The 22,450-nt window shown below is 37.6% G+C and overlaps 1 protein-coding gene across 3 annotated transcripts in view; it reads right to left on the bottom strand.

Annotated features, from left to right (window-relative positions):
• Positions 1–22,294, bottom strand: part of SCAPER (S-phase cyclin A associated protein in the ER) — a 163,747-nt gene extending 141,453 nt beyond the window's left edge. For 2 of the 3 annotated variants that reach the window (XM_063346275.1, XM_063346276.1), the window contains exons 1-5: positions 22,177–22,294; positions 20,115–20,190; positions 16,328–16,445; positions 8,997–9,067; positions 2,691–2,888 (exon numbers count right to left, since the gene is read on the bottom strand). In XM_063346275.1, coding sequence (XP_063202345.1) covers positions 2,691–2,888; positions 8,997–9,067; positions 16,328–16,445; positions 20,115–20,190; positions 22,177–22,232 — 519 coding nt within the window. In that variant the 5' untranslated portion in view covers positions 22,233–22,294. Of the gene's footprint in view, positions 1–2,690; positions 2,889–8,996; positions 9,068–16,327; positions 16,446–20,114; positions 20,191–20,949; positions 21,068–22,176 lie in introns of all 3 variants that reach the window. The other variant, XM_063346277.1, reaches the window with a different exon arrangement.
• Positions 22,295–22,450: the final 156 nt, after the last annotated feature.

Here is a 22,450-nt window from a genome sequence, read left to right as displayed (position 1 = left end):
ACATTATTTTCCTGCCAATGAAGCTTAACATGTTTTGCCATGCCACATCTGCATTATTGGATTTCTGCTGATGACAGCAGAGTTGGGGAGATACCTCATTAGACCACACAGAATTCATAACCAGAGGCATAAAATGACTTTGCATCCTCCCAATCCTGCACATTCAAACGGTCGGAGCCATCCCTGGAGTAACACGCAGAACCTTGCTACAGCCATCTTTACCGCAAAAGCAGAAACCCAATCTGGCACAAAACAGGGAATCTAGATTCTGTTCACTGCTTTCATATTTTCAGCTAGCAAGAAAAGGCACGACCAGAGATCTTGCAAGATCTGGCCAGGCAGCATCAGAACAGTCAATACAAATTATGAAACTTGGTGCTTGGTAGTAACGTGATGGCAATGTATATAGGATGACCAAAGCCAAGGCAATAAAACAACTACGCGTTTTAGATAAGCAAATTAGGATTATTTACCTGAAGTGAGTCACATGTGGACAAACTGTAATGATCAAACTCAAGAGACTGAGGTAAGCTATTTTAAACACAGAATGTAGGCCTTCCACTAAGCTACATGAATTCTTGAAACAATATCACAAGTGCTTTTCAAATACCATTTCCCAACTGAACTCCGAGTCTAGATCATTATTTTAACTTATGAACTCCTAAAAGCTTGAGGTACTACAGTAAACACTTTCTATATATTCCATAATATGAAAGCTGCACTTAGACAAGGTATTTCAGTTGACGGAGGACAGCAATCATCAGCTTTTCAGGATCAGAGGTGACGAAGACTCACAGTTTCCACAAGGATCTATTGTTTGTTATCACTAGTAATCCATATAAAATTAAAACATACCTCCACGCCAATGATGAGTTTCATCACTCCCTAGTTGAAGCCTATGTGTGTAGTACCAGAAATGTTATACGCCTATCTGTTACAAGTATGTATAACAGTCACTTCAAAAGACAGCAATTAAGGCGCTCTGCTGTAAGCGATGAGCTAGAACACATGGACAACACCAACTCTGGTAGAAACTGGACTGTATCTGTCAACAATAACCACCCCAAAACAAATAATAGCAATCAACAGAACTGATAAAAGTAATTATTAGTAAAAATAATTTGCAAGACTCAACAGTTCTGGACTTCACAGCTTAATTAATAAAAATTTTAGTAATTTATCAAAAGAGTAACCATCATCATTTAACAGTAACCTTGAAAAGAAAATCTCACAGACAAAAGACCACAGCACCGACGCATATCCCAGCTACTCAGGTAAGGTACTTCGTGTGCTGAGAGGAAAAGATCTTCTAAAAGGTAAAAGCAACATGAATGTTACATAACTTTTACAACACATGACATTGGACTACCCTGTTTACTCCTTTTTGTTTCTTTCCACCCCTGTTTTGCAAACAAGTAACATGATACACACAGATACATACATCACTGTCAAGTGGCTACTAAAATGAAGACTTTTCACTCAGGCTATGTAATATCCCCATCCAAGAACAGATCAAGTAGCATGATTAAAATGCTGAATGATATCTAACCTCCAAAATATGTGATAATGATACAAATACACTTCTGTTCTTCCAGTTGCAAAAGTTTAAAATGGTAATCTAATTACCATGCAAGGCTGACTGGTTTTCCTAAACCCAAAAATTCTCCAGAGAAGTTTCCTGAGCAGGAAGACAGTTCAGTAACAAAATGTTAAATTGTGTTAGGCCAACCAGCAATTTGGAAGCCTCTAGCTACTGTTCGGTTTTCAAACCTGCTTTCAATGAAATGTATTTGTACGCTAATCTCAAAGTCAATTTGGCCATGTCTGATTAAGGCAAAGAACTAGATACATATGATAAGAAAAAGGTTTACTTAAATTGATATATGTAATTTTTTACAGTGATTAGATAATCATTTCCAGAATGTGTTGAGTTTTCAGCTGTGTTTAATATGAAAACAGAAGCCGTGTCTTTAACATATCTTTTATAATGTATTATTCTGGCTTCTCCTAACGTTTGCGCTAAATTCCATTTCTAAACAATGAATGATTTTTATTAAATGACAATGGTCTTTCTACAGATCTACTAGGAAATCATCATAAAACATAAAACAGATGCACAAGCTATTACAAACACAGGTTATTTGAAATTAGGAAGCACGCCTTACAGTGACATCCCAACCAGACATTGTTTACGCTTGACCACCAAGCACTTTCTTAACGCCACAGGAAGAATTAGAAGAGTGATAACTATCACTGCAAAAAGGGAGCAATGTATAATTAAGCCACTTAACAGGAAGCAAACGAATGTGAAAAAATGCTGAATCACAACAGTGCCACCTACAGTAAAGAACATTACAGGGAAAAAATAAATAAATTGGTGTTCGGTCAGAAAAATAAAAAATAAGAACTCAAGAAGCAAAATCTGATTTCATCAAAAAACTGAGATCTAATAACATTATATACATCACTACAAGTTTCATACACTTCAAAAATTAGTCACTGCCTAAAATTAAAAAATCTTCCTAAATCTGAATAAATATGCCATCAGTTTTCCTACTTACAAGCCTTCACTAAATACAAAAAGTAAGATGTTTTTGAAGCTCTAATTCCTCTTTTGGCTTTTTTGTAAAGTACAAAAAAAGCACGGTATGAGCCATGTGACAACAGACAAAGAACAGCTGAAGACTTACCTTGCATTCTACTACACTCTGATCCGATTCACATGTAACATAGATTTCATCAACTGCCCGTCTGAGATTGTCAAAAAGAAATGCCCAGTATCGAGCTCGCAGATCAACTTTTCGAGGCTGTCTTGTTTTTGTTGGGCTTTTGTCAAAGTTTTTATCTCCAGCTCCTGCTGCTGTTAATTTACAGTCTATGGTAGTGTTCTGAAAAAACAAGATACAAAGGAAAACAACAAACAGAAGTAAGATCAGGGGCTGGATTTGTGCGCAACACATTTTTTCAACATATTCAAACACTTATAAACAAGAAATTATTCAATTATTCACTGAAGACAACATCATCCCACTGATGTGAGCTTTTCAAAACTCACTTTCTTATATTAAATATAGGCAGCAGCTATGTAGAACCAGATTCTCTTTCGTTGACATTTATAACCCGACATTCACGTTGCACAACAGTGCAAGATATTCTGCCTCTTAGCACATTGGAAAGTTACATTTTCTAATTAACACATCCCATATTACTTATTCTGACAAGTATGTGCATCTAGAGATGAAAATAACATTTTACTAATAATCATACCATCAATATTCCATCACAGTTAAATTCCACTACCAAGACATTACATACGACTTTATCATCTTTAAAGCCTCGTTCTACTCTATGAGCACTAGTGTCAGTGAAATGCTGATGCAGGCAGCCTTTTGATCAATATGTTATGGTTACACTGCAGAGGAGATGCCAGCAAGCACTGAATAAGTTACAAAAGGAAGCTTTCACGCTTTAGAAGACTACTTGTACTAAGGTTTCCATTCACCATACTGTTAACATTGTAAGCTCAATTCAACCCAGTGTAAGGGCTGTGCCAATGAATCAAGTTGTTCCTACTCACACCAAGCCTGAAAATGTCCTTGTGCTGTTTTAAGTTGCAATTTAACAGCTTTAACTACAACACATGTGTTTTGATCTTTAGTGTTAAAATGCAGACTAACTGATCCAGTACTGCTTTGCTGCACAGATACAGAGGACTGCCAACGTGCAGCGTGACGGGGGCAGAGGGAGAACATCCAACTGTTTTCACAAACGTCCTACTTGGACGTACTGTTATGTCACCTCAAGTGTTATGTATCTGGTGACCTTGTGCGTTCAGCTTAGTCACTCATATGGGGATATGTCTCCTTGACAGATACACTGAGATACACTGTCGCTTACCTGCGCAGGATATTCCAAAGGATTCTGAAGCATGCCCATTTGGCTGAAAATAATAAATTAGCGCTTAGCCCCATGGCATTGTCCTTATTAAACTGGAAATTCTCTCCCACACCAAGAAACAGAAAAATGCTGCTCCCATGCCAGACTTCTATAAGCTTCTGCATTCCATAGTAGCCAGGTGGAAAAGCACCTCCAGTAAACACAGAGTGACACCCACCTGTGTTTTACAATGGAGGTATTAGCTACATGCTACAATACTCCTCTTTTTGGTTGTTTTGTGGTTGTTTGGGTGTTTTTTTTCCCCCATTAATGCATTCATTTTAATAGCACCTTTAATGCAGTTTTGATGCATTAGTCCACTGTGGCACAAATCTCTAGAAAAATCAATTCTTACTGGAATCCCCTTGCAGAGATTACTGCAAAATCCGATTCTAAAAACTCTGCTTTTGCTGATTGAATAAAAACAATCAAACATTGCACATGCCAGTACACAGAGTTTATAATTTGAATATCTAATCACCAACTAGAAATACTGTAAATAGCAAAACATTTAACTGGGATTCAAGCCTTTTTGTCCCCTGTGTAAAAAGCTGGGAAACATTATTTTTTTGTGCCAAAAGATAAGTGTAATGGAAGGTAAGTTTATACTCAAAGACAGAGAACTCTTATAGAAAAGTCATTTCAGACCACAGGCAATATAAAGTAATCAGGAACTGTAACATAGTCTTAGATGGATTTATCAATGAAAGTACTTCTATGGAGGAATTATAATAAAATTTTAATGATTAAATATTTAGAATAGAGACCCAAAGATTGTACAAAGACTAGAGAAAATTTTCCTCATTCTTCTTAAGAGGATCTTTGGGTTTTGTGGATTCCTCTTGAATTCCGACAAATTGTGCCTAAGCTACAAAAAGTTCCCTGTATGTTTAGGAAACATATAAATAAGCTTATATTTCTCATGCTCAAATTACAGAATGGGCAAGTAGGCAATAACCAAATGATTTTTCAAGCACCGTATTTAAGAATATAAACGCATTTCTTCTCTAGATTTTAGGGGCCTTATTTGATAAATTCACGCCATAAACACAGCTTCCTGTTACAGGAGAACCGCACCCTGGCACGAAGATAGAATCTGCAGAACTGTTTAATAAATTCCAGAGCTCTGTTCCCTTGGCAGCCTCTCTGGGTTCCAGTCTGCTTACTCCCCCCAGCGCTCTGACTACCTGTACCACACAGCATCAAACACAGCAAATGCCGCTTTGTAATTAGGGAGGTAGACCCAGGGCTGCCAGGATGGTCATGCTCTCACCTGTGTTTGTTTTCAGATTCTAATTTTTCTGTAAGACGGGGAAGAATGGGAACCTGATTTACTACAACCACACCACCACCTCTGCTACCCTTACACATATCTCAAAATGTTCTAAGTGTACTCCTGATGAACTCCAGCTAATGTATGCACGAGAGACACGTTCAAAAAAGCTGCATGTCACAAACAACCAGTTAGCAGGAATTTCAGAAGGGTTTCACATGTCAGAGTATTTCATATTTTTTCTTCTATGACGTGAGAGTCACCTCAAAGAACAGCGTGGAGAAAAGATGCTCCTTAGCTGAGGCCTTGTATATAAACCTTTAAAGCAAAGCTTATACTGGCTAATTTACAGCTCCTTTAAAATACAGTTTACAATGACACAACCTTAACTACAGAATCATAAATAGCTATATTAAAATAACAGTGCTACCTTTTGCTGCCTCTATTTCTAAAATGTGACCTTACTAAAGTGACTAGGTTTCTATGCGTTCGGCAAATATCGTTGATATAAAGGATCAGTTGCTTTGGAACAGGAACCATGCATAATTCCCCCCATTTGAAAGATACATTTTTTCAAATGTATCTTTAAGACAGTGTCATGGAATATGTTTTTATATTTAGCAATAAATGTTTTCCACCTTCTATATTTGGCATCCATTTATCAACTCTTTTATGTCAGCCATATTTTAATTAGGAAAACCACATGCTGAACTGTGTTAAGTACTACTGTAACTTGTAGCAGTTCCATTATTACCCCGTAAGCAGATTTCCAGTGTCTAAGTAAAACCTAAGCAACATTTACAGTTACTCATATTCCAGCAGAACACCTTTGAAAGGATGCAAACCCCTAAACTACCAAATTTATCGGACACCATCACACAAGCAGGTAAGCATTAAGTCGGTGGTTAGTTAATAAAAATAATATTTTAAGTTCCCAGTGCAAATCAGTTCTAACACCATACATTTGAATTTGTCACAGCCTGGTACCTGCCACTCAAGGAAACAGAAGTCAATTTTCAGAGAAGAACCCAAATTGTGTCCCATGTTTGGCACTTCAGTCTCCAGAAATTCCATGAAAAAAGATGAAACTCAGCAAGCTACTTCCAAATTTAATCAAGTCTGTCTGGCAGCAACTATAATGAAATGAAAGCTAGTACTTGCTTAAATGGAAGAGATGCAGCAAAGACTACTTTTAATATAAAGATACTACTAATATTTTATACAGACTACTATATTCTGTACAAAGATTTAACACAAGCACCAAAAAATTACCAGGATTTCTGTGTTAATCTGTATATTGTTCAGCAGAATCTTTACCTGGAAGCATCTTAAGTAAATTTTCCAATGAACCAAACTAACCTTTCACTTTGAAAAGCAAGAAATGCTGGATTAGGTACAGACTTTTCAAGACTGTAGTTTCTGTGCTGATGTACAGCTATAGCTTTATTATTCTTATTCATCCTTCCTGGAATGAAGTTTCAATTAAACAGTATTTATTAGAAGTGCATACTTCTGACCAGATCATATATTTCAGTGTCATGCTCGGGTTGAGAGTGATGCAATAGTGAAATTCGATTTCCAGAGATGATCATCTCTCAATCTCCCTGGTATTCCGAGGGAACATAGGGACACTGGACAAAATATTTCTAACAGTGTAGTCTGCAGAAAGACTATGTGACAATCCCGTATCTCCACCAAGAAGGACCTACACCCAAGCCACATAAGCTCCACCTACATCCTTGTGCCTTGCGCTTCCAACTAACTCTTGCCAGATTTTTCACTTTGGTTTGTATTTGAGGCACAAGCCTCTTTCCACTGGTAAGACACAAGGACACAGAATTAAGTTTTTCTGAGCAGAGTTCTAAAGCTACAATCCTGCAAACATCTACACCCTTGGCCTTTGACAATACACTTATCCAAAATTTAACCTACGTTCAACAACTTTCCAGACCATCGCACATTACAAAAAACAGAAATAATAAAAAAATCGTAGCGTTTTCAAACACACCAAAAAATAGCTTGCCTTGGCCTCCCCCGACCCTCAAATAACATGCGTGTTTACCCAAAGTGCAATGATGGCTTATACAGACACGATCTAGCAGGCCTACACAGAAGCTTGTCATCACTAGAACAAAACCCACCTCAGAACGGCAAAGATTCAGAGGGTTCATATTATCTCACTTGTAGTGAGAGGTAAAACCTTCGGCTGCAGAAAATGCAAAGCTTTTGTGCCTTTGAAGTTAAGAAACAAGGGAATATTCCTTCTTTCATCTGAAGTAACTCAGTGTGGATGATAAAAGTAACATGAAAACAGAATCTTTTTTTTTTTTCTTTTCCAAAATAGTTTCAGTAACTTGCCTTGGAGATCTGGGAACTATGAATTGCATATTTATTCTCAGGATGCCAAAATTTATTGAATGTAGATTTGCCAGCACCCTACCAAGACGAAGATGAGGTTGATAAGATCACATGAAAGAGTTCTTGAAAGTTTATTTTCTTGAGATTAGTGGCGCATTAATATGCAAAGCAAAATTAAAACTGAAGGCTCAACAAAAGTAACCAAAAAAGCCACCAATTTACAGCAGTATCCAGTGTCCGAAATGCAGCAGAAATAAAGGTGCTGAAAGCCAAATTGAAGTGACAAACGGATAGACACACGGCAGCCCATTTCAACCCTTAATTGTAATCAATAGGAATGCACTGTTTTACAATACAGTTTTAGTATAGCAATCCCACACAGAGCCACTGAATAACAATCAAGTATTCTCCTGAAAATGCATTATTTACTTAATCCCAAGAGAGGAAAATGGACAGAACCCAAACTACATAGCGCACTACTCTTACACCCAAAAGGTTCTGAGAGTAAACCCTTACAGGGACCCCCAACTATATCAATAAAATTCCACCTTCACAGAACAAGAAAACCAGGATCCACAGTGTTTGTAACATGCTAGTACGTGAAGAGAGAACACAAGGTAAACAGTTGCTAAATTAAATTGGGAAAATAACATGCCTATGTTTTAAAGATGCAAATACATCTCTATGGAAGCAGAGCATTTTTTTCCTTTTTTCTTTTTTTTTTTTCCCCCCAAAAATAACATCTTCCATATACCATACTATCAAAATCCGACAGACTATCTCAAAATACTAAATGGATAAAGCCATACTAATGGCTAAATCCATTAATCAAAGAAAAGCAACTGTTAAAAATATTAAACATGACGAAATTGAGGTATTACTTTATTAATGTAACAGAAGTTGTCAGTCACATAAGAAAGACATGAATAAAAATAAGAGCAGTTTCTTCTTGACACTTCTCAGTTGGACTTGCTTTCCAGTCATAACTCTCAGAAATTTTACTCGTCTGGACTAATTTTTTCCAAAATAGGACATACTGACTTCAGCCATTAATACAGGACGTCAAGAAATAAAGCATTTCCTTAAATTAGAAATTGGGCCGAAAGGTAGCCTTTGCATAAGCAGCATGTTTATAGGAAGAATATCCTGTATTATTTCATTGAACAGCACTTTCCTTAAAATAACTTTAATGCCAAAAAGTCATGCATCCAGAGCTTAGGAAGTGCCAAAAGTAAAGGCTGAGGAAGATAACCTAAATTCTGGCATTTTTTAACTTCTGAATACTTGACTTTGAAACTTGTATGCTTTAAAAATACAATGTATGCACAGTTCTACATATGTATTATTCAGCCAGTAACGTATCAGAGATATCACAAAACATTTTTATGTCATAAATTTTATGTCATAATAAAAAAAAATAAGCAGATACCTGTTTTGCAGTCTTGTGTGTTCCTTGAGTCACCCTCTTTGTTTTTCCACCAGATTGCCATTTCGATTTTCCTGTGGAAGAAGAAACTGTTTAAATCAACAATACAGCATTCTAAAACGCACATATCTCATCTTGCAATGCACTGATATGGGTACAATTTATGAGTTAAGACGTTTGTAAAATTGTGTATTCCAAGTGTATATTCCACAGTTCAGAATGTGGATAATGCCAGAAGACACAAAGAAAATGAAAAAAATTACAAAGAAAGGCAAGAATTACAGACTTCATTAAACAAAGATAACACACCTTTAAGTGCTCAGTGCCTCTGAAAATCACATCATTACAATCTACAGATCCAATATGACACTAGTTTTCTATTTAGATTAAAAAAGTCTGCTCTTGAATGATTGTTTAATCAGATATTGCAGAATTAAAACAAATAATATCTTTCTTAGGAAAAACAAATGCAGTAATTTAGTTTTTCCTCGAACTGTTCAAACAACCTACCAGTAGATCTAGGTATTTTCTGCCAAGAAAGATGGGTAAAAACAGAATTTAGGACTGGATTTAACCCACCTACATTTAGGTAGCCAAAGGAAGAGAGAAAAACATTCACAGAGCATGAGTCAGTCCCCTGAAGATCTGAAATGCCTTCTCAAACGTACCTGTCTCCTTCCACTGCTTATATGAACTGACTTTAGCAACTATGCTTCAAATCAGTTTAAATTCCCACAGTCAGAAAGGATGATTTCAGGCCTCAGTGCTGTGGTGGTGGTAATTTCTTAACTGACTAATGAGTTATCTTTGCATAGATAAAGTTGTGTTACCCTAGACCTAACTGACATGTTTACATTTCATCTTTGAGATTTGCTATGGGGTAATTAAAACAAAAAGATTTTAAAGTTCTATTCCTACAACTTAGCATCTAACTTGCACAATGTGAAACTCACAGGATCCAATTACCAAAAACGTAAGCAAGTTAAGACAAAACACTAACTAAGGCAAGAATACTCTCCAGCACAGATTGTATCTAAGTAAAAGTTTCAAGATTATTTAGCTGGATTAAGCCAAGCAGATAAATGTATTAGTTAAATATAGTTCCTTCCTAGACCATGAAGATCATTCTTGAATTTCAGAATTGTCCAGTTGAGTTTTTAACAGTTCTTAGGCCAATTGCCCTAACACAGTCCAGCTGTTTTACATTGCTCTGGTTATGTAAAGCAGCTGTAAACCTGTCTTAATCAAGCAGCTGTACAGCTGGTTTGCATCATTGGCTATTCCAGGGAACAAGGCCTTTAATTTTAAAACAAATTAAAAATTATTTGCTTGATAATTCATTTTTAAAATGCTGCATTAGCCAAAACAACAGGTACAAATTAATATATTGAACTCAATTTAGCAGAATTCAGGAAAAAATTTGATTCAACTACCGTACGTATAAAAACTTCCTATTCACTAAAAAGCTTAAACTGCAGGTCAGTTCCATGTCCCAGTTATGATAACTGAAATATTCCGATCACCAAAATCTCTCTTCTGACATGATTTACATTCTGCAAAGACAAGATTGAATGCAATGGCATACAGAACTTGCACAGTGAAAAAGCTTGCAAACAAATATGGGTATGTTAAAATTAAAAAAGGGCCAGATGAACACACAAAAAAAGTTGCAGTCTCTTTAGATTCTACAAAAACTAATCCATCACCTAAGAGTGGAGAAATGTCTGAACAAGTCCCCTGTAAAGACAAAAATCAAGTTTTCAGGCACTTTCTCTATAAGGCAGACATTTAGATAAAGTAAAACTTTAAATACCAGGTTTTGCAAACTTAAAACCAAATAGTGTGTGGCAAGGACTTATTTTTTCTGAAGGTATATGGGCCAAAAAGTTTTTTATTTCAACAGCAGCCATATTTCCGAGCTTTATTATTCTTTTTCTTTTATAAGTGCCTCTGGTTCTTAAAAGACATCTTCCTTTCTGCTTTTGTCCTTTTATCTTCACAAGTAGTGACAACACAAGAGCACTGCTCAATGGTTATGTGTATGTTCAGTGACTACCAGGGTGTAACTATACAATACTAGCATTGCTATGAGATGCACAAGCACTCAATGACATATGAAGGGCATTACCTGCTAGGAATTTACTGAATTTTAAGAAAAGAACAATAGCAACCAAAGATGATAATCTCATTAGCTATTAAGTTGCCAATGTGAAATATACAAAGTAGCAAAGTTTTGCAGCATTCAGGGACCTACAGTCATATTTTACACCTGAAGTCCATTTCCTCTCTCTCTGGTAATTAAGTATGAAGCACACAGAGTTTATGATTTGTGAAGACTTCCTGTCACAAAAAGCTGAGGTGCTACTATCTCCAAAAAAGCACCACTGATAAATTATTTTCAAAAGCTATAATTTATACTAACAGTCTCAAAAAATCATCCCTCTCATCTCTCTCTCGGATAGTTTTACTATGAGAAATGTGGGAATCACCTTCAAATTTAGTAATTAATAGCCGCCCTCATTTCTATTCTCACTATGGCAGAGATCAACTGCGTATGTTGTTTCAGTGCCTTTGGCACTGTTCATCGTCACACCTTCAGCAGGAACGGTAACAATTTTTGCTTGTATTTCTTTTCATCTCCCTGAATGAATCGGGGGATACAAATGGGCAAGCATTCTGTTGTTTTCTGCCAGCTCTTATACTCAGTGTGATAAATCCAATTTGTCACATCTCTTCTTCCATATTATCTATAAAACCTGTAAGACAGTCAGTCTACGTTACAGTGCCATTGCTACATATAACCAGTCTGTACACCACAATCTATTTTACTAGCCCCAACTGGGGCAATTGTCCATCCTAAGAAATATTTTTGCAAAAATGAGGCTTGGATAAGACCTGGTTGTCCGAATCTCATTGAAAGTAAGGGAGAGGCACTCGCCTGGGGCAAGCAACCAGATGAGACTAATTATTTTTGACCCCTTAATTGAGGAAGCGTATTGAAGTTTCTAATATTATTATAACCCATATCTTTTTAAAAATTTGTAGAGCAGTAGTAGATATGATTTTTCTAGCTGTACAGTGCTAAGCATCTGGAGTGACTGCCTTCAAGCACGGATAACCAAAATTATCCATATTTTTCCACCTCCAGATTGAATTACAGCAATATATTTTTGCATAAAATTACTTTTACAAATCACTGACACTGCCTCATCCAGAACATAATGGCCCTGTATTCACCTATCATGATTTCCACTCATTTCAGTGAAACTGAAGGTTTGAAACTTACGAGCCCTAAAGGGTACCCTTCCCTTCATGTTATATTCTGCCAGTTATAACCAGATCCAACGTTGTTAGGGCTCACACACAATGTTTTCAGTCATGACTCTTACAACTTCCTTACTTGGCCAAAGAGAGCCAAGTTTCCTGACTTTCATCACATACTGCAAAACCTGTTTGCTCCATCAAGCTCTTGCTAAAGGAGCAGATTATACTGCAGGCTCCCCAAAGTGTGCCAGGTACCTTTCAAGCAATAAAATATGTTTCCTTACCCTGAAATGCTTCATCCACAAATGAATTCTATATGGCGAGAGCCCAGATGATTTTAAGCAAGTAGGAAATAAGAAAGGAACCGTTGCAAATACAAGATTTTCCATTTTTTTGACGCATCTCTTAAAGTTCCAAAGGTATGTTAACTTCTATTAACATTTATATGTCAAGCCTCTGGGATGTCTTAACTATCACTAATATCATAGCTGAAATTTTGTAATAAGATTTGTGTAGTGCTTATCTGCATGCAGTGCCTCTAACTTCATACTAGGCATATAAAATAATTACAAAGAAAAAATTCTGAAAACCTCTATTAGAATGATCACAGCTTTTCAAGGTGGGCAAGAACAAAGTGACTGTGATAGGCAGTGGCCATAGGTTTGGAACGCAAATTTAATTCCGGAGACAGAATATCAGACTAGTGAATTTTTCACAGTTAAAGACGCTCCTCCTAGGACACAAAGTCAACTGTGCTATTAGTTAGTCTATCCAATAGAATCTGCTGCATATTAATGAATTCTGTGAACAAATATTTTAATTTTAATACCTGAAATGTGTTAACAATCACTATCTCTTCTAGACCACTGCCACTATGTTTTGTATTTTCTCATGTTGTTGATCTGTATTCGTAACTAGAATTTCAGATCTGACATAACAAGGGTGCATGCTGCTCCAAAACATGTAACAGAAGTGCCACATGCCATTTCAGAAATCTCTCTCATTTTTAAGGAAATATTCCCAATTGCCAGGAACTATCTATTTCCATTAAGGAATCTGAAGGTTTTGGCTACAATTCTTTTCATTATTGCTCTTTTACTCATATCCTCTATATAAAATACACAAGTCTTTCAGAGGAAAAATTAAATGGTAAGGAGGACACAATCACACAATCCTTAAAGGAAATAGAAAAAGAAAGGACACAAACTAAAAAAATTAACCCAGCATTTTAATTTATCAGCCCTCTCTAACACTACCACTAGTAATTGCGAATGCCCATACCTTCACTGTTTCTGCAGAAAAAAAAATAATCTGATAATGAATAGCAGTATATAATACAAAATGTTAAATCGCACACTGCTACTGCCAAAGCAATACCTCTGAACATTATGAGCAGAGGAAACTGCCCAAAGACAAAATTCTGCTTTGTACAGAAGAGTTGCAGGATTGGCTCAGGCAACCTGCACCTTTGGCCTGATTTACGCAACTCCTGAACGAGTTAGAACTGTCCTAATTCATAATATTGCTGTATCATTCCTCAGGGACAAAACGCACATTGAAAGCTCAGCATAAAATGAATCAGAGCTCACTGACACCAACATATATACCCTCTATGCCAAGACAAGGGTCGAGTGGTAAAGGATCTGGCTCTGCCAGACTTTCATTAGCCACAAGTTCCCTTCCACAGGGAAATTTTCCATCAGGCAATTATCATCAGATTCTTTGTATTGTGCAAAAAGGTCAGGCTATGATTTAAAGAAGAATTTTTAAAAAGAAGAAATTACCAGTGACAAAAAGTTTAAAAATTACAATGGTGCTAATACAACCAAAAGAAGGAAATGAATATAGCTACTTAGATTTTAATTATCATACATAACAACTATTTAATGAAGGCTAAAAATTCACTTTTACATTCATTCTTCATGTTTTGTTAGAAAATGTTAGAGCAAACATTCATCTACAACTCACACTCATTTTTAAGGAAAAAATCTTACTTGAAAGTTTCTAAAAGAATATCGTAAGCAAGGTAGTATTAAAAAATAGACTCTTCAAACAGAAATTGAACCAACTCACAAGTAACTCAAAAATACTCTTAGAAATATACTCCATGTTCCTTTCACATATACTCATTCATATTACTACCTTGCCCAAAAGTGTAATTCAGAATCTATAAATACTTCGGGCCTCAATTCTATTCCGCTTAAGTGACATATATGACTAGTCCAATAATATCAATGGATCTATGAAAATACTCAAGACCACGCAGGCAAATGTAAGACTAGCAGATAGATAAATGCATCTTCTGGAGACAGACGTAAACAAAGCTGTCACAAGAACACACACCTGGCCCACTTAAGAAACCCACATATTCATGATAATGCAGTCGCATGTAGGTTGCAAGCTGGGAGGTACGCACTCTACTTGGTCAGATTATGCTCAAATCTTAAATTATTTCCATTTTCTCTTCCTACATGTAGCTAACAAAGATTCACAGTACGTTTTTCTGCTGACCAGCTAGTGCTTACTAAAAATGCCACTATACAAAATGTACTAAGATGGCTGGGACAACACTGAAGTAAAAGGATCAGAACATGAAACCAGAGCTTGTAAATGTGGACAACTGTAATTAGATTTTGGATGTTTAGCTGACAAACATAAATTAACCACCATTCTGCCTGCAACTGTTCAACAGAAGTACAGCTATGCCTTTGAAACTGAATGTAATTTCCTTAAATTGCACCTATACAAATGTCCATGTACAAACATCTGAATAGGTTTTCAAGCAACACTTTGTCTTCTGTGACTTTAGACTTTTCAGCTTTAAAAAGAAAAAAAAAAATCACAAATACATCTTAATGCATAAAGCAAGCCAAAGACATTTTAAACTTTGCATCAATTTGCTTCAAATATAGGGTTAATTTTCTTGTAACTTAGTGTCCTGGTCTGAGTGACACAGGACTAATTTCTCTTCCAATGCCTGGGAAAACTGCTCTTTTAAAAGACTCTAGCATCTGAATTTGTGAAAATATTTACTTTATAGCCAGCTATAGTATGTGGGTTTCAAGGTCTCGGTGTTTTTCAGTTTGTCAGGCGTGGGGATGAAGAGGAGCGAGCATACCTGGGCACTTGACCAAGCTGTCCAACAGGATTATTTTATACCATGAATATGACATTCAATATAAATTAGAACTTTTAGGCACTCCTGCCTAAGTCTCAAAAGCAGCAGCACCTGCACAGGGACATGTGAGCTACAAAAATATTTCAGATGAAGTCCTCAAAAACAGCATTCTGTCATGTGGAACAGCTTGAGCTGTATAAAAATTTAAGTCAGTTCCTGGCTTCTTAAGGCATCATACCACAAGAGAATATTACAACAGTAACAAAACTGTTCTGATGCCTTGTATTATGGAAAACTGTCCCACATACCACCTTCCTTAAAGATTCTTCACAGATGTTTACCAAAGACTGAAGTGATACCAAAAGAAACTTCCAACCATTTGTTTCAGAGCACAGACAGCAATTTGTTGGACTGTTCTAAGCCATCCCTACAGTTCTGAATTCCCAAGTTACAAGACATGAATTTAAGACAACATTATATTACACAAGTATCTTGATAATATCAGCAAGAGAGAGCAGTGTTAAATGTTACAGACAAAATGAAAACAGTTTTTAATCTGTCACTGTGAAGGTTTTATAAAGTGATCTGTCAACTGCAGGGTGCACTTAGGAAAAAAGCTTTAAAATTATACTATGGTTATTAAGCATTGGAACAGGCTGCCCAGGTAAGTGGTTGAGGTACCATCCCTGAGAGTTTTTAAAAGACAGGCAGACATAGTGCTTAATGATACGGTTTAGTGATGGGTTTTGTCACAGTTACCTTGATGGTTGGACTAGATGACCTGAAAGGTCCCTTCCGACCTAGGCATTTCTGTAATTCTATGTACACTAAAAATAAACATTTTTTTTTTTGTAGAGGAATTCTATGTAAGAAATATGTTTCCAAGCACGCACCTCCAGAGGACAAAGGGACCGAAGTGGAAAAAGCTGGTGGCAGACTGTTGAATACATACCATCATCCTCTTTGTTTTCCAGTGGAACACTCCATGCAATTAGGTTCCTTGCTGTACGTCCCTCTTCTGCAACTATTTTCCGCACTTTGTCATGGCTATTAGAGCGTTGGAAGGAAGCCTGAAAACAAGAAATACAAGTGATGGAAAAAAAAAATATAAATTTTTGTTTTGATATATTAATTTCATCCAATATGTGCGTTCAGTACCCTAATCCAGTGGGTACTGAATTTTCCTCAAATATCCGAAACAGGTGTACTTATTCACTTTCACAACGATTTTTCTGCATGACAACCAGACTGATTCATCAACATGACATGAGAGTTACTACCCAGCCCTCAGTATGTGTACATCTACACACCACCCATTTTTAACCTCCGTTGAATTGATTGTCAGTGCTGCTAGAGCATAACAGCAGACTTCACAAATGTTTTAGTTACCTTGTGTTAATTAGAAGTAATTATTCAAGATAAAAGCTGCATGAAACCAAAATACATATGTTAGCTGACCGAACAGAGCCTGGAGAAAGGCACAGGATTTATTGGAATTGTCTGAAAAGTATGAAAACCCCAGCTCTCTTTCACTGAGAGGACAAGAAATCAGGAAGTATTTCCTGGCAAATAAAGTTAGCTGTTATTACTAGAAAGCTACAGCTGTTCAAAGACAGAATGGGAGGCCCTGAGGATGAACTTCATTTACCTAATAAGCATATTGCTTTGCACTTGCAAAATACACCATCTCAGACCTTTAAGACTGATTAAGAAATACTTGTATCAAGTGACAAACGTCAATTAGATAAAATCTTGCCTCTTCTACAGCATACCAAGTTATTCCTCAGAAAATAATTTGAAACAAAGCCAAACTATATACTGTAATGCTAAATTTATGTACCGTGATAGCACAAAACTGCTGACCAAGTTATCTTTAAACACTGGCAAACTTAACCACAAAGAAATTACATAAATCTAAACATTATTTCGGGCACAAACAGACTCATTTTCTATAGTAAAAATCAGAAGATGCATTTTTCCTCTTTTTGTTCTTACCATCACATGACTCAAGCCTGCAACCACTTTGTTTTATAGTACTAGTACATACTTAGAAAGAAAATACAGTAAAAATTAATATAGCAGATTAGTAGCTATAATTTATTAAGTTGGTAGGAAACACAAAACAAACGAGAAACTGCTTTTACTTCAATGCTTATATAGTAGTATTTAACTTAGGTTTCTCTCATTCCAGATGTCCTCGATTGCTTGTTTCAAAGCCACAGTGTGCCATCTAGTGCTCCACTGACCTACCTAGAGATATCACCATGTAAAACAACAAAAACAAAGACAAAAAGAAGTCACTGCTGTATTGGAAAACCTAGGGAAATAAATAAAGCAAATTATATATTTTGGCCCAAAGAAAGCAAAGCAAAGCACATAAAAAAACAGGATCTGTACTACACTGGTTCTAGTCTACCCGTATTCTATATAACTAATTTCCTATTCTCACTAGGAATTTGGAGTAAGAGTGACCATTTCTGCTGAATCAAGTTTGGTTTGGCATTTTAATCCCTTGTTGCTTAACAGTACACTTTCTATCATCGGTCTAAGAGTCAAAGATCCACAAATGTCACATAACTGTTTTAAAACCACTTTAAACTACTGTAAAAACTCCCAATGCAAATACGTGTGGTAGCCTACATCAGAAGAGAGTCAAATAATTTTAACTTTATCACCTATGAAACATGTCTGTCTTACAAGAAGAATGTTCAGGCTACATTTTGCATTAATTTATTTTCAAATCTTCAAAAAAGACCCAAACACTCACCATAGCTGGAAGTAAAGCTAATCTATGGCATCCCCAACTGCCAAAACCAAAGTAAACAAATACATCTTTCCTCATTTACTGCATCTTTTCTTTCAAATTCTCCACCAGCAGACAGTGTTCACTCAGCATCATCTATGTAACATTTAACTATAGCTTTCCTACAGCACAAACCCACTCATTCTTGCCATACACAGAAGATTTGGAAACCATTTGAATTTTTTTCTTCCCTATTATTTTTTATGCTGTTTTTATGCTGAAATGTTCCATTTCATCCTTCATCAGTCTTCCACGCTTACCATCCCTATTCCTTTAATCTTTTTTATCATGTTTTCCAGATCTCAGATTTCAAGTTTTCTGAATCTGAGCACTTAGGGTTTTCTCTTCCAGATTGTCTCCAACTGATTCACACGTGTCTTTGAAATACAATGTCCAAAAGCAGATACAAATACTTCAGTAAAGCCTTTCTCAATGATAAACACTGTGGACAGGTTATTCACGTCTTACAGATGATATTCCCATTTAATCATCTCAAAATGATGATGGGTATTTTTTTGCAATATGATACTACCTTTTCATCACTAATGATGTAATACATATGTCATAACATATCACACATAAATTAGCACAACTTATACAGTCACAGAATAACAAAGCCTGGAAGGGACCTCTGCAGGTCTAGTCCAATCCCCAAGTCTCCATCCCCTGGTCAGAGCAGACCCAACTCAAATATATAATATATCATAATAAGAGATATATAAAATACATATATATAATAGATATAAGCAGAATTTCTCTTTTGCACCTGCAACCCTCTATAATCCCAAGGTTCCTTTATGAACAACTGCTGCTAAGACAGTTGTTTTCCATCCTTATTTCTGGAGGTCATTACTCCCATGTAAGTGTAAAACTTTGCATTAGTCCACACCAAACTGACTTGTAAATTATTTTGTCTATTTTTTTTACAAGCCAGAAAAGCTTTTAAGGAAAGCAGAAGTATCTCAACATGACATCTCCAAGTACTTTATATCATGAAACTGGAGTCTGACTTAAAATTCTTGTCTCTGTAAGTTAGATGTCAGTCAAAAGAAAACAACAAACCCTTAAAGGAGGTCTTAACAGGACAGTTAGCAATAGCGAAGTGTACAGCCACAAAGAAGTGCAAACTATTGTGCCAAAGGCCATACTGCGTATCAACACGGTCTTTGCATTTGACTAGACAAGAGCAAGCTTTAATACCCTCCTTCATACGAGTGAAGTGATACCGATGCATAGGTTTTCGACAACTTCCTCAACCTGATCCCTTCCCTATTTGCTACTCCATTATCCAAAGAAGTTACCTTCTTCAAAGTGCTCTAGATACAATCATTTAGGTATGTTGCATGTTAGGTAAAAGGAGTGACTACAAATTTGTTTAGCCTTAAATAGAAGATTTTTGTTATTTAGTCTGTACTGCTTCTTTGCATGGCTATGAATATTAAAGGACCTTTTATGAGGATTCTTGATTTAATGGTGTTCATAGTATAAATATACTGCTGTAAAAAAAACCACCAATTTTATCCATTGCATTCTCGAAGAAAGTTAATTCAGTTCTAACCTCAGCTACATCAAAGAACACCACCCTATTACTGTAACCAAACATTATGGTCCTACACTAGAGCACAGGTTGGATGAAAAAAGATTAAAATGGGAATCAGCTGAAACAAATGTCCTAAAGTGCGAAAAACCTATACGCTCACAGAACTGGAAATGACGCAAAACCAGAAGAAATACTCGAATTTCTTCCACAGTAAAATTCATTTTTGAAGGTTTCTCATCTTGGCATTAATAAATTAAAGTCATTCATTTTCTAGAATCAATACTTTCAGAGAAGGTACAAATGAAATGATTTATCAATGAATTCCAACATGAAAAATCAGTTTTTCTTGCAGCAGGAAAAACCCTACCCCGCTGTTACAGCAGCTGAATGTCTTACCATCGTGTTATAGCCTTCCTCCACATCAACAGGCTCACTTATTACATTTTTGGATGACCCCATTGAGTTTTCATACCTGTGTCAAAATAAATGCAATCAATTATTTTCACTTAATCCACTTTTTAAATTAATTTTAGCTTCTTAGCAGCATTTAGGTCATGGACATCAGATGAACACAGTAAGGTTTTCAGAAGATTGTTTTATTTGTAAAGTGTTTGCACTGCTCCTTATTAAAAGTAGCCAAAGGCCCAAGAAGAAAAAAAAAGAATAACTTACAGAAAACATAAACGTATATGTAGTAAGATAGTAAGCAGTACAAAGAATATTAAAACTTTAAAACAAGTAATTGCATGGACTGCTCTGCAATAGTGAATAATAAGCAGAATAATCTTTCCTATGAGGGAGAGCCAGGCAAGTTGGTTATTAGTTCAAAAAGAAAAATGAATCAGAGACATACTAAGAAATTGGTATCAGATAATTAGTGGTGAAGAAAATAAAATGGAAAACTTCTGTTCTCGTTTTAAAAAAAGACGTCATGATTCCTGTAGAAGTCAACTCTAAGAAAGTGAATACTTCAGTCCAGTTTTGAACTACAAAACCATTGCCACAAATGCAAGTGCACACGACTAAATATTTATAGGTTTATCAGAACACTGACAACGATACTGAAATAAAATTAAACCCTCAGCTTCAAGGTTGGCATAAATGCTAGCCAGCTACTGATTAGAGTGCGAACACTCTCCTGCAACAGTTCTTATTCTGAAGAACCAGACGCTAACCAGAAGTTAAAGACACTTCTAAATTATCAGAAATTAGGTAACATAACAAGATTAACCTTTCATCAGATCCAAAGTTGGATTTTGTTGGTCTTTATCAGTAACGATACTGCTTTCAGTGAGCTGTTCACTTGTTCTCATATTACATCTTGTATTCCTCACAAATGGCTGGGTTTTCTAAAAGTAAATAGCCAAAACCTATGTCAACAAACAGGCAGTTGTTAAGATTTGCACTCGTTTGTATCCTTTAAGACAACCTAGTGAGCTTATCAAAATGGAAATGTTCTGCAGTTGGTCAAAGAAGCAGAGTTCTTGAAAACAAATTAAGAGTGTGTTTCAGCATCACTTCAGACATCAGGACAGGCCCAGCATGAGGAGTCCTCAACCCCTGAGCTACCTTAGAAAACCGTGGTTTTGCCCACCAATTTAACTCAGTTAGAATCAAGGTGGAATAAAAGCTCAGTACATTGACACGTATTTGGGGAAAAAACCTGAGGGGCCAAGTATTTTCCCAGTACAGGAGGGCATTTGTAAATAATTTGGAAACAAGAACCTGTATTTAGAAAAACACGTAGAGAGGGGAAACCCTACCCCTGAGCAGGCTGCACGACCTACTGTTCTCTCAGCTTTTGTAACCATGATTTTCTCTCCAACAGCAAAGGAAGGCCACCAGTTTAAACTATGAACTCTGTTAATAGCTTTTAAAATGGAAATACTTATACACCTTATAGCAGTTTTTAAGAGTTTACAGTGAATTTCCTCAGAGAGCGTTCCTGTCCCTTCCATACACAGAAGACTAGAGAAGCAGAGAAATCTCCCTCAGCCTCAGCAGGTTCCTTCACAGACTCATTTCCCTGAGGTTTCCTCACAGACCCCGCTCACGACGACGGGCAGGGGTGATGCGGGAGACCCTAATTCGGAGGGGCAGGTCCCCTCCACCCGCCGGGCCGAGGCCGGGCTCCCGCGGGGCACACCCGCGGGCTGCGGAGCCCGGCCAACCTCCCCCACAGAGCGAGGCCTAACCCACCGGCCCCGCTCGCCGCCACGGGCTTCCTGTAACAACCAGCCTCACTCCTTCCCCCGGCCCCGCGCAGAGCCGGGCCGGGCCGCCCGGGAAGGCCGCGGGCCCGGAGCCGCCCGCAGGGGCAATGCCTGGGGGCTTCGCGGGGCGGAGGAGGGGGTGAGGGCTGGCCCGCCGCCATCTTGCCCCGCCGTCGCCCCGCGCCGCCCTGCCCCGCCGCCGCGCGCCCCTCCCCCGCGCCGGGACGCGCGGAGCGGCCACTCACGCTCTCCGCCGCGCTGCGCCGTCCCGCCCGCGCGCGTCCCGCCGCGGTGATGTCATCGCATCCCGCCGCCAGCGGCCGCCCGCCGCCGTGTCTGTGGGTACCGTCCCCCCCGCCCCGGCCCGGCCGGCCGCGCATGCGCCATCCAGCCGCCTGGCGGGGGCTGAGGTGATGGCAGTGGGTCCCTCAGCACCGAGTCCTCACCCCACCAGTGAGGAGCTGGGAAAAGCGAGAACATCGAGTGTGTGCAGCAGCCGGGCAGCAGGGCGGGGGAGGG

Source organism: Chroicocephalus ridibundus, chromosome 9 (assembly GCF_963924245.1).
Source record: "Chroicocephalus ridibundus chromosome 9, bChrRid1.1, whole genome shotgun sequence".
Classification (NCBI taxonomy): domain Eukaryota; kingdom Metazoa; phylum Chordata; class Aves; order Charadriiformes; family Laridae; genus Chroicocephalus; species Chroicocephalus ridibundus.
This window is presented reverse-complemented; position numbering and strand designations above follow the sequence as displayed.